This window comes from Emericellopsis atlantica (genome assembly GCF_019669845.1).
Source record: "Emericellopsis atlantica unplaced genomic scaffold F5Z01scaffold_17, whole genome shotgun sequence".
NCBI lineage: Eukaryota > Fungi > Ascomycota > Sordariomycetes > Hypocreales > Bionectriaceae > Emericellopsis > Emericellopsis atlantica.
Window position 1 is genome coordinate 79,641 of NW_025764719.1, and position 10,111 is coordinate 89,751.

Here is a 10,111-nt window from a genome sequence, read left to right on the forward strand (position 1 = left end):
TCGTTTGCGCGGATCGAGGCGTTTTGGTTGATTGGTCTTCCCCTTTAGAGGCTTGCCAGGAAAATAAATGTACGAGCATGATGCTTCTCAGTGTAGAAGTGCCGCTCGGGGCTACCAGAAGAACATTTATATTTGATTTCAATACCAACTCCATACTTCCGAATGGCGAGCTTTGTCGTCTGTGCATGTGTGCCTGTCTATCGTGCACACACCGTGATCCATCCTCCACGCTCACAAGAAGTAGTCTGCCACCGGCTTCTTGGCCGGCATGCCCCGCGAGTCCTGCGGCGCCGCCTGGAAGACCCTGTACCGCCTGGCCGGCCCATTGCCCAGGCCGCCATTCTCCAGCATAGGCGGCTTACTCCGGCCGACGTCCCCGTTGCTCCGCGAGAAGATGCCGGTGCCCGTGTCGTCCTCGGACAGCTCCAGCACGGCCGCCACGTTGCCGCATCGGTAGCAGTAGTTGGGCGCGGACCACACCGTGACAATGGACGCGTCGAACATCTCCTTGAAACCCTCCATGACCAGCTGGTGTGCGCGCGCAATCAAGCTCAAGTCGTTCGTGTGGTTGAAGACCTTGACAATATCCGCTCCAAACAGGAACCCAGCTCCGCGCGGCGAGAGGCCCCAGCCGTCAATCTCGTCCGGGTCGGACCACAGTAGATCACACATGGCGCCCTCGTGGGGGACTTCTTGCTTTCGATCAATCAATCTGATCTTATCGATCGTGTCGATCAACGGGCTCAGTCCACCGTGGACGCACAGGACCGCGCCCGTCGGGTTGCCGACGGTGCCTCCGCTTGACCCGGACGCACCGGAGCCTGGTGGTCCCGTCCTGTCTGCGGGGACCCCGTTGGCGCTCGACGAGCTGTCCGGTCGTTGCCGATGCCTCTGGCGCGAGAAACGGCTGAGCGTGCCGCCGCTCTGGTCGCACACCTCAATCTCGACATCCTCGTCGATCGGCTCCATGGTCGACGACAGGGTGCTCGATGCGCCGAGGACAATGGCCCCCAGCGCGAGGTAGTCAAAGACGTCGCAGCAGTACCGCCACACATTGGCGCTGCCGTACTTGCGGTTGCACTCGTCGTAGAAGCCGTATACTTGTGTAATCTGTCGTGATTCGTGGTTGCCGCGGATCAGGGTCATGCGGTCGGGGTATCGAACTTTGAGGCAGAGGAGGAGGAGAAAGGTTTCGAGAGAATAGAATCCACGGTCGACAAAGTCGCCTGCCGTCTGGTTAGCCTCGTGGGGGTAGAAGCCGCGGGCGGACGAGACGAACCCATGAAAAGGTAGTTTGTGTCGGGGACGTCGCCCCCAACGCGAAAGAGCTCCATGAGATCGTGGAACTGGCCGTGAATATCGCCGCATATCTACGTCCCATCAGCTCCCAACGTCTCCATGTCCGTCGCTGCCGCCAATGCGTACCGTCACGGGTGCCGTCACCGTCACGACGTTGCCCTCTTCGATGAGGAGTTCTCGTGCCTTGTGGCATATTTCGCGAACCTGCGACTCGGGGATCGGTCGGCATGAGCGCAGCTGCGCAATCGCCCTGTGAAGCATCCAGGTCAGTCAGTGCGCATGACCGTACGACAAGAGCGTCTATCTCACTTGTCAAGGTCGCTCATGGTGGAGAGCGTGTGTGTGTGTGTGTGTGTGTGTGTTGGACAGTCGCAGCACCAGCCCGCGCATGCTCGACGTCAGTGTCCTGGAGATGATGTCCTTCACAACATGTCGCGCGCGATCCGACGGCGACTGTTGCGCGCGTGATAATCTCCCTCGGTCTAAGGGATACTGTGTGTGTGTGTGGTATTCCACTGTCGAGTAGATGGTGGTTGTTGGAGATGAATGTCGATCGCGTGCCTGTTGGATGAAGGACTCAAATCACGAATGCGCATGTGGATGTGGCTGATGCCCCTCCGGCCGCATTCTTGCGTGGGTACGCGTGGGGTCTTCGTCGGGCCCCGAGCCGGACTTTCTCCGACAGGGTATACTATAAGCGTCCATTTTTCGTGAACACTTCACTTCGGCTAGGACAACATGGTTTGAACTGCCTTAGAGTCCTCTGTGTCTGATCTTCAGCTTTCACTACGTGACATTGGCTCTTGTCTCAAGGCAGATTTCTATCGTCTGGCTATGGCTTTGGCTCACCCATCGTGAACCAGAGACCACCATCATTGAAATATATCCAGAGGAAAGTCGCTGGCGAGCTTGGTGTATCCAGCCACGTTTGGATGCAGCCCATCGCCCGAGTCATACTCTGGTATCAGAGTATCCCCGTCGCCAATCCACGCGGCAAAGTCCACCACATGGTCAAATACGCCACTTGTCAGGATCCAAGCATTGACCTTGTTGCGCGTCACCTCGCGGGCCGGGTCGTAGTACCCGTTCCCGCGGAATTGGGTGATTGTCGCGCCAATCGTGGTATAGCCTGCGGCCTTGACGTCGCTGACAATCTTCTTGTAGGCCTCAATGAGGTCTTCGTACAGTGTCTCCTGCGTAGCAGCGTCGGTCTGGCTTGGGCCAATGTCGTTGACGCCTTCGAAAATCATGACATATTTTGTGCCCTTTTGCTCCAGAGCATCTCGTTCATATCGAGTGATCAATGGTGGACCCAGCCCGCCAGAGAGCACAGCATTCCCTCCAGCAGCTTTGTTGTTGACGGCAATGTTTTCGATCCCTTCGTCGCGCAGCCGAGCCAAAAGGAGATTCGGCCATCTGTGGCGTATCTGTTAGCCAATTTCTTTGCAGCAAGGCTCATTTCCTATTACCTGTTGTTTTCATTGTCAGTACTACCCCGACCATCCGTTATGCTGTCACCAAGAACGATGAGGGATGATGTGGTCCGGGGTTTCCAAGCCTCAATAGCACTTGCAAAGTACCAATGGTTCGTCTCTGCCTCGCTGATAGAGGTGGCATTGGTACCGCTTCCCCGTTGCATCCACGACGTTGTGCGGCTGCCAGGATGACCTGTGATAATGCTACCACTCTGGCCTTTTTCGAGGTAAAGAGTGAGGGCAACGATGGTTTCCGCATCGACGCTGAAGTCAATGGGATCCGAATAGACCTCCTCCCCGGGTGGAATCGTCACAGAACTTTGACCAGCAAACGTCAGCCCGCACGAAGTCTTGGGGTCAATCTCCCCAACTCCGGCCAGCCCGTTCTCAGGAAACGCGATAGCAGCCTCGGTAATGGGCAGAGGACTCTCGCCAAGGACATTGGACAGCTGGATGCGGATTCGCTCAGCATCAAGTGATACCTGGAAGGTTTGGCGAATTGTGGAGTTGATAAACTGCCCGTCGCTTTCATTCTGCCACATGTGAGCATCATGTCCTCGCTGATGGACGTTGGATTGACCTTACAAATGGCGGAGGAGGGAGATTGTATGGCTCGACAACCTGCTGCATGGACGTCCAACTAAGGACCCAGTGGTTTGCACACGCACGTGGACGTGAGACCACGGCAGCCAACGATTGACTGCATAGTAGCAGGGAAGAGACTATGGAAAACCGCATCTTGAATAAAGAAACCCAAGAGATCGGCGGTAGCACAAGTTGGCTGCGTGACAGACAGCAGACCTCAACTCTGTATGTGGAGGACTTCGGCTGATTTATGCGACACAGGCAAGGGGCAGACTTGGAATATCAACTTCATCCCCGCCATTGACATCGGCACTTCATATCCATTCACTGTTGCTTCCGGTTCTTTCGAACGCGGGGGGAGCGTCTCCGCGCTTTCTGGACCGGCAGATTGGCAGGGCAAAGGGTCCGGCATGAAGAGGCCATGCGCGAACAGGCCACCAGTCCCGACTGAGGATGGCTAATGCCTAAATGCTCGCCTAAGACCAATGCCGTGTTAGGCTTAAGTGATCTGCTTTCTGTTTTGTTTAACCGTCAACGCGCAACTACGTAACTGGGGTTTGTCGGTTGAATGGAAGAAATGCGTACCGAGAACCGTTTAGCCTAAAACACATGTACCATGCATCAGTTTCATGAACATGATGCATATCGCGATTTCGTTCTCGTCGATATCGGCGTCTACATTGACAATGGCAGTCATGTTGATATCTAGGAAGCTAGGCAGTCAAGTATACCTACTGCGAGCACGTATAGTCGGCCCGAACCTATAAAAGCACCAGGGAATCGGCATCAGTGCCAGCGCCACGAACCCCAACAAGCTCGTGGCCCAAGCGATCCCCAGAGTCTCATACACTGTTCCACATGTCAGTCTTCAATATCGATCACTGCAAAGAAGGCAAGTACCTACTCTGTATTGTGAACAGGGGAAACACCGCTGCAAAGCCGTACCGAGCCAGCGTATTGGCACTGGCAGCGCTTGCGACTATTCTCCCCGGATACGTGTCCGACATGTACTGAATCGTGGCCACAAACACGCACAGATTGCCCCATGCAAACGGGATCATGGCGGCGGCCGGACTGGCCCAGGACACATCCGCCTTGGCCGTCCAGGCGAACCAGAACAGTCCCACCGGCAGTCCCACGCTTCCGAGCATCGCAGGGAACAAGCGAAGCTCAGGGGGCACCTCGTGCGACGCATATGTCTGGGCCTTCTTCCTGTACAGCAGCGTGTCGCAGAGAATGATGGTGACGAGACCAAGAAGGCAGCCAATGACGATGGACAGGAAGACGAGGCCAGAGTGATGCAGTGGAAAGCCATATACACGTGCGAACGTATACGGAACACCGGCAAAGAAGCTAAAAAGTGTCCCAAACTCGGCTGACACGTACAAGGCGATCATGGCGACAATGGGCTCGGATACGAGCATGTGCACCGGTCGTACCAGCGCAATGGTCACGAATTCGCTCAACTTGGGGCGCGAGACCGACGTCGTGGCGGCGCCTTCGTGCTTGTTTGCCTTTCCAGCCGCTCGCTCTTGGATGAGATGGTGCATGGTTTCCTTTGTAAAGGCCGTGACGATGATGCAGGCGGCTGCCAGGAAGAGCAACGTCCATTGCGTCCAACGCCAGCTCTTCTCGACGACGAGAAACGAGCCTATGACGGGGCTACAGATGTTAGCGCCTGTATGGATTGCAACTGCATGAAAAGCATACCCCAAGCCAGGGCCCAGAAAGGGCATGAGAATGAAAATCGCAGACGGTGGACCGCGAGCTCTCGGCGCAAAGAGGTCCGACAGGGAGCCCGCAGCCGTGGCCAGCACGGGCGCCCAGCAGAAGCCTGCCATGAACCTCAGAAAGCACAGCGCGCCAAAGTTGTGAGTGAAGCCGGCGCCCAGCGTGAAGACGGCGCCCAGCGGGACAGTACCAAGGTACACGGGGTGTCGCCCTACAGTCTCTGACAGTGGGCTGCCAACGATGGAGCCGAGACCAAGGGCGAGGACGTAGAGCGAGAGCGGCAGGAGGGCGACTGGACTCGAGACGTGGAATTCTTCCATGATTTGCGAGCGTGCAGGACTCATGACAGAGGTTCCGATGGAGCTGTTTGACGGGCCATCAGCGGTTGGTTGAGATTGACTCGACCCAGCTGGGATCACCTACGCAAGTAGAGCACTGCACGACAACATCACCATGTGAACAGCCTTCTTTCCGGTGGACCAATTCCATGGATTGGCTGGATTCATAGTCCAGGCATCCTCATCATTCTGGAGTTGTTGCTGCCCTTCATGCTGGGGTCCATCGTGCTGCGTTGCGCCTATTCCCAACTCCTGGCTGTCCATGGTGACTCGGTGAGCAGGCGCTGCATGTGCTCGAATAGCCTAGCTTTCGGGGAACCATCTTGAACCTATATAATTTCAGCCATTCTTCATTTGTCATGTTGGTTTTGGGCGGCACATGACCAGACAGGCCCCTTCGCACCCGCTTGTTGCGAGGGACGGGAATGACAGTCATCTCGGGGCGATTTGTCACAACCCCGACTCCATGGTCCGTCCCCTCACATCATCACATACCACTCACCACCCTCTCCTTGCTCATCTACGTACGCGTACAAAGCCTGACTACATGCAACCAATGCCGCGGCCGACTTGCGCCAGCGGGATTCGTGTGTCATAGGTCGGAAAGAGTGTCACAACCCGAGCGACCATACTCAGTGAAGAGCTGTACGTGCTGAGAACTGACCGAGGCTTCGTGATTCAGAGTCCCGAGTTGTGCTGTGGTTTTAGGCCATTCGCTGGCCTGATTGACCGAGGGTCGACCCGAGAATGGGTCGCAAAATACAGCGCCGCCAATCTGAGGATCCAATTGCAAAGGTGAGAGCTGCCCTGTCCATCGATCACTCTCCGCGCTGCCACAGTTGGCCAACTGAGTCCCTGACAGGCCCGCCGTGAACGGAATCGTCAAGCGCAGATTGAGTGTCGTCAACGCCGGCAGCGTACCGAGAAAGCACAGCAAGACAGGATATACCAATTGGAGGAAGCGGTAGACCAGCTCAGCGGCATCATTGTCACTATCTGCGACGACTTGCTGGGGGTCGACCAGGTCGACCAGGTCGTGGCGCAGGCCAGCCTGGTCGCGCGACTCGAGCAGTCAATCAGACAGGCTGTCAGCCTATCCAAGTCTGTGATGGATGCAGATGAGCCGCCAGCGACTGTGCAGGATCCAAGTGAGAAAGACAAAGTATTGTCTCCAACGGTGGAAGTGACAAGCATCTCTGATGTCAAACCCACCGTCAGCCCAATAACCCCCAACGACTATGAGACACCTCTCGATGCCGATCCGAGCTGGCTACCCACGCTGCATAGTCACAAATGGAGCCAGTATAACGTATCCGACTCTGGTATTCCTTTTGACCTCATCGCTCCGTTTATTCAGAATCTGTCCCCGCCAACAGACTGGTCCTCATCAGCCTCGGAGGACGAGGAGCCATTTGCCGTCCGGCTGGTCGAGGTGACCATGGCTCGCGCCTGTCTCCTCCTCACCGGCCAAATTCAAGCATCTCCAAGGAAAATGGAGTACATATTCGGTGCCACGCTCCGCCGTTGCACGCGAGAGGATCTCCTGCGACGTATCCAGCGTGTACTGGGGCCTGCGCGGGCCGAGATTCTGCGTCCGGCTGGCATCAACTGGAAGGTCTCGCCGTTTGGCAACGCGCAACAACATGCGGCCACTTCTTATCGGCATCAGACGGGTGGAAGGCCCGACAGTCGCGGCATGCTCACGGCGATGGAGGTTGCAGCACTGCTGGAAGAGATTGGGGCTTGTTTCGACAGCACGCAGATGGATTCATCGCGCTTGGCCACAATCTTGGCTTCGACAGCTATCTGCATGGATTTCGGGCCTGCCTACCCGCGCCACACAATCGACAAGGCGATCCAGGCATCGCTGTTGCGGGTATAATCAGTATAAGTTTCCAGGATCAATACAAGGCTGCAACATGAACCCGCTACTTCACCGGTCGATCACTCATTGACTTTTACTACGCCCCGGAAGCTGTTGTCCTCCAGGCTGTCCTTGAGGGCGCTCATCTCTCCAGTGGGAAAGGGTGGGGTAAGCTTGCTGAGCAGGATGGGCTCGAAGGTGCGGTTATCCTCGTCCCCGCAAAACGTTCCTGGTGCCGTGGTCACATATTGACGTGTTGCTCCTCGAGAAGGAAGCGATAGTCGCTGTTGTCCGTGTCATCCTCGTCGATGAGGCACGCGAGAAGCCTGACATTACAATTTCTTGGTTGGGGCCCTTGGGGGACGGCCATAGCGGAAAGCGGCAGCGAGAGTAAGGCTTGGCGGTTTGGCGAGTGCGTGATGTGGGCTAAAAGGTTCGAGAACTGGGATGTGATTGTTGGCAATTTCCGTTTGTATGAAGAGGACAGCTTCTTAGGCATGACGGTGAGACGCTGTCGAGGCATATTGGTGTTGCCAAGTCATTCCGTCGTACGGATACAGATGGGAAGAAAAAGCGAGGCGACAAGCCAACTGTACCTTAGGTTAGCGATCACTGACCCCTGCGCGCTCACAGCTTGACTCAATGCTCCATGTCTTCCCGAACCAGTCCGTCTGACCGTCTGACGTGGCGACACGCTCTCCATTAGCCCAGCGGGGCTACTGTCAGAGTTATGTTCACGGGCAAGGCTTGCCAAGTATTAGGATAGTTTCTGTCCGTACTACTTGTGATTAATCAATACAGGCTGCAACCGGATACCAGTATGACTACGTACTGGTACCCAGTCCCCAGGGGGCGGGGACGCCTCGAGTTGGATAACTGGTGAAACCTAAGGTACCAATGTTCGCTTGCTCCAACAAAAGAGTTGTCAGTCACGGCATGGAGTGCGATAGAGTCGCGGGAAATGGTGTTCACTGTTCAGGTGGTATCCGTATTGCCCAGATTGTGGGAAGTCTGGGGACTGATTCTATGAATCCTGGCCCCTGGACAACTTGCAGAGGACCCAAGGCAAAGCCGTACTGCTCAAGGTGCGAATACTCAATGTCCTTCTCTCCATCTGATATGCAGTTTCACAACATGATTCGACACCGCCGACACTCGTAGAGTTCTTCCTCCCGTTTCACGCCATGATTCGACCCTGCCGACACCGCCGACATTCGTAGAGTTCTTCCTCCCGTTCCACGCCACGATTCGACACTGCCGACGCTGCCCGCACTCGTAGATGAACTGGTCCAAGGTATCATGGCAAGGTCTCGCAATGGAACTCGCCACGCCTGGAAGTCCAAGCTCGGTGGGTGCACTCGTGGTTCGCCCGGAGCGCATTGGCTTGTGCGACTGCCGACACTGCCTACACTCGTAGATGAACTGGTCCAAGGTATCATGGCAAGGTCTCGCAATGAAACTCGCCACGCCTGGAAGTCCAAGCTCGGTGGGTGCACTCGTGGTTGGTGCGGAGCTGACTGGCTTGTGCGAGAATCAGTCGTCGCTGCTCAGCAATATCCAGATGTCTGTTGCCCCGGTCACGATTGACAACCTCCCGTAGCGGTATCAGACTTGGTGGTCGACGACAACGATTTTGGAGCTGTGCATCCGCGCGCGTCCACGGCGCTGTACAAAAGATTTGAGCGACCCAATGGGATCAAAGCATGTCCCAGACAACACCGTGACTCTTATGGACGACCATTGTGCGAGGTTAGTCGATACGGGTAGGGAGAATAATATCGTATGTGCCTGTAACGTCACCATGCTCATTGTATCAGGTGAATGTGTATGCCTATCTGTCGTCTGTCGACTGCCAAGCTCTCGCAATGTTCTGCCAAGGCTTGAAAGGAGGTTCGATATAAGCCATCGGCTTTCTGGATTCTAGCCCCAGTAATTGCTCTGCCAGTGGCTCGAATGGTAGCAGGTCTCGTCGACGAGTCCTTCGCGGTACAGAGCCGCATATGCTTAGAAAGCTGCATCCTTGGTGGCATTCTTCTTGCTTTTCTAGTCCGACCGAATGCTCTCAGCTTGACGAACATGAGGCGGAATATATGACGATGTTGCAGTCAGGCACGTCAATGCCTTCTTCGAGGACGTTCGTGGTAATCAGAAGGTTGACTTTTCCGACTCGAAAGTCCCTCAGCACGGAGAGGGAAAGCGTCTCAGGTGCCTCCGGCAGTGGTGTTCTCGGCAGGGCCTTTGGATGGGACATCGGGATCATCGAAGAGGAACTTGGGAGGATCTGGATCAAAGTTAGACAAATGACTTGAAGATGGAAGTGGATTATTACCGTTGGAGTCCACAGAGACATGTTGCCCATAAATTTGGTCGTCCACGTCGGCCATCCCTTCGCCAATTTCTGTCTTGATTTCGCGCTCTTCTTCGAGGGGCCGTGGAACGTTGGAACCTTGATGGCGGGTATGGAAGACTCTGACCTCCTCAATCATTTGCTCCTTAATCTTCACCCCATCCAACATCATTGGCTCCAGCGCCCCTGAGGTGAATCTGTCACGAGCAAGTCGAGAGACAGTTCGAGCCACGTGTGAACTCAAAGTTTCTGCAACGAACGACTTGCCTAAGCCTGGGCAACCAGTGACGGCGAAGACACGTTGCGTTGTGTGGTCTATGCGTGGCAGAAGCTCGGTGTACTCTCTCTGCGCTGGTTTTCTTTGCTGGCGAATCGACGGGAGGAGGTACGCAAAGCCAAACGGTGCAGCTCGTTGGCATGACTAGTATGCGTGCTGAATGAGGTGGTGCTCGCATGGTTGTAGAAAATCGCC

The 10,111-nt window shown here is 55.6% G+C and overlaps 4 protein-coding genes across 4 annotated transcripts; 1 reads left to right on the forward strand and 3 right to left on the reverse strand.

The window, feature by feature from the left end:
• Positions 1-52: 52 nt before the first annotated feature.
• Positions 53-1,735, reverse strand: F5Z01DRAFT_155032 (Metallo-dependent phosphatase-like protein). Its single transcript, XM_046257749.1, has 4 exons — positions 1,609-1,735; positions 1,426-1,549; positions 1,280-1,370; positions 53-1,226 (listed from the first exon to the last, which is right to left on the reverse strand). The coding sequence occupies exons 1-4, from the start codon at positions 1,623-1,625 to the stop codon at positions 232-234; spliced, it is 1,227 nt and encodes a 408-aa protein (XP_046117104.1). The 5' UTR covers positions 1,626-1,735; the 3' UTR covers positions 53-231.
• Positions 1,736-2,039: 304 nt separating this feature from the next.
• Positions 2,040-3,796, reverse strand: F5Z01DRAFT_155203 (SGNH hydrolase-type esterase domain-containing protein). The gene is made up of 3 exons (XM_046257750.1): positions 3,360-3,796; positions 2,769-3,307; positions 2,040-2,715 (listed from the first exon to the last, which is right to left on the reverse strand). Exons 1-3 carry the CDS (start codon positions 3,510-3,512, stop codon positions 2,172-2,174), a joined length of 1,236 nt encoding a protein of 411 aa, XP_046117105.1. The 5' UTR covers positions 3,513-3,796; the 3' UTR covers positions 2,040-2,171.
• On the reverse strand, positions 3,797-6,114 carry F5Z01DRAFT_155259 (major facilitator superfamily domain-containing protein). The gene is made up of 4 exons (XM_046257751.1): positions 5,514-6,114; positions 5,070-5,453; positions 4,264-5,021; positions 3,797-4,208 (listed from the first exon to the last, which is right to left on the reverse strand). The coding sequence occupies exons 1-4, from the start codon at positions 5,690-5,692 to the stop codon at positions 4,081-4,083; spliced, it is 1,449 nt and encodes a 482-aa protein (XP_046117106.1). The 5' UTR covers positions 5,693-6,114; the 3' UTR covers positions 3,797-4,080.
• On the forward strand, positions 5,979-7,455 carry F5Z01DRAFT_155314 (uncharacterized protein). The gene is made up of 3 exons (XM_046257752.1): positions 5,979-6,026; positions 6,111-6,223; positions 6,291-7,455. Exons 2-3 carry the CDS (start codon positions 6,176-6,178, stop codon positions 7,308-7,310), a joined length of 1,068 nt encoding a protein of 355 aa, XP_046117107.1. The 5' UTR covers positions 5,979-6,026; positions 6,111-6,175; the 3' UTR covers positions 7,311-7,455.
• The last annotated feature ends 2,656 nt before the right edge of the window (positions 7,456-10,111 follow it).

Bases quoted from the DNA above. Each gene is read 5' to 3' on its own strand.
- F5Z01DRAFT_155032 (XM_046257749.1), bottom strand. The intron at 1,371-1,425 runs GTACGCATTGGC...GATGGGACGTAG, and splicing joins CGGTGACGGCACCCGTGACG to ATATGCGGCGATATTCACGG. The intron at 1,227-1,279 runs GTTCGTCTCGTC...ACCAGACGGCAG, and splicing joins CACAAACTACCTTTTCATGG to GCGACTTTGTCGACCGTGGA.
- F5Z01DRAFT_155203 (XM_046257750.1), bottom strand. From the start codon at position 3,512: ATGCGGTTTTCCATAGTCTCTTCCCTGCTACTATGCAGTCAATCGTTG. The intron at 3,308-3,359 runs GTAAGGTCAATC...CACATGTGGCAG, and splicing joins ATCTCCCTCCTCCGCCATTT to AATGAAAGCGACGGGCAGTT. The intron at 2,716-2,768 runs GTAATAGGAAAT...GATACGCCACAG, and splicing joins ACTGACAATGAAAACAACAG to ATGGCCGAATCTCCTTTTGG.
- F5Z01DRAFT_155259 (XM_046257751.1), bottom strand. From the start codon at position 5,692: ATGGACAGCCAGGAGTTGGGAATAGGCGCAACGCAGCACGATGGACCC. The intron at 5,022-5,069 runs GTATGCTTTTCA...TAACATCTGTAG, and splicing joins TTTCTGGGCCCTGGCTTGGG to CCCCGTCATAGGCTCGTTTC. The intron at 4,209-4,263 runs GTAGGTACTTGC...CATGTGGAACAG, and splicing joins TCCCCTGTTCACAATACAGA to TGTATGAGACTCTGGGGATC.
- F5Z01DRAFT_155314 (XM_046257752.1), top strand. From the start codon at position 6,176: ATGGGTCGCAAAATACAGCGCCGCCAATCTGAGGATCCAATTGCAAAG. The intron at 6,224-6,290 runs GTGAGAGCTGCC...AGTCCCTGACAG, and splicing joins CTGAGGATCCAATTGCAAAG to GCCCGCCGTGAACGGAATCG.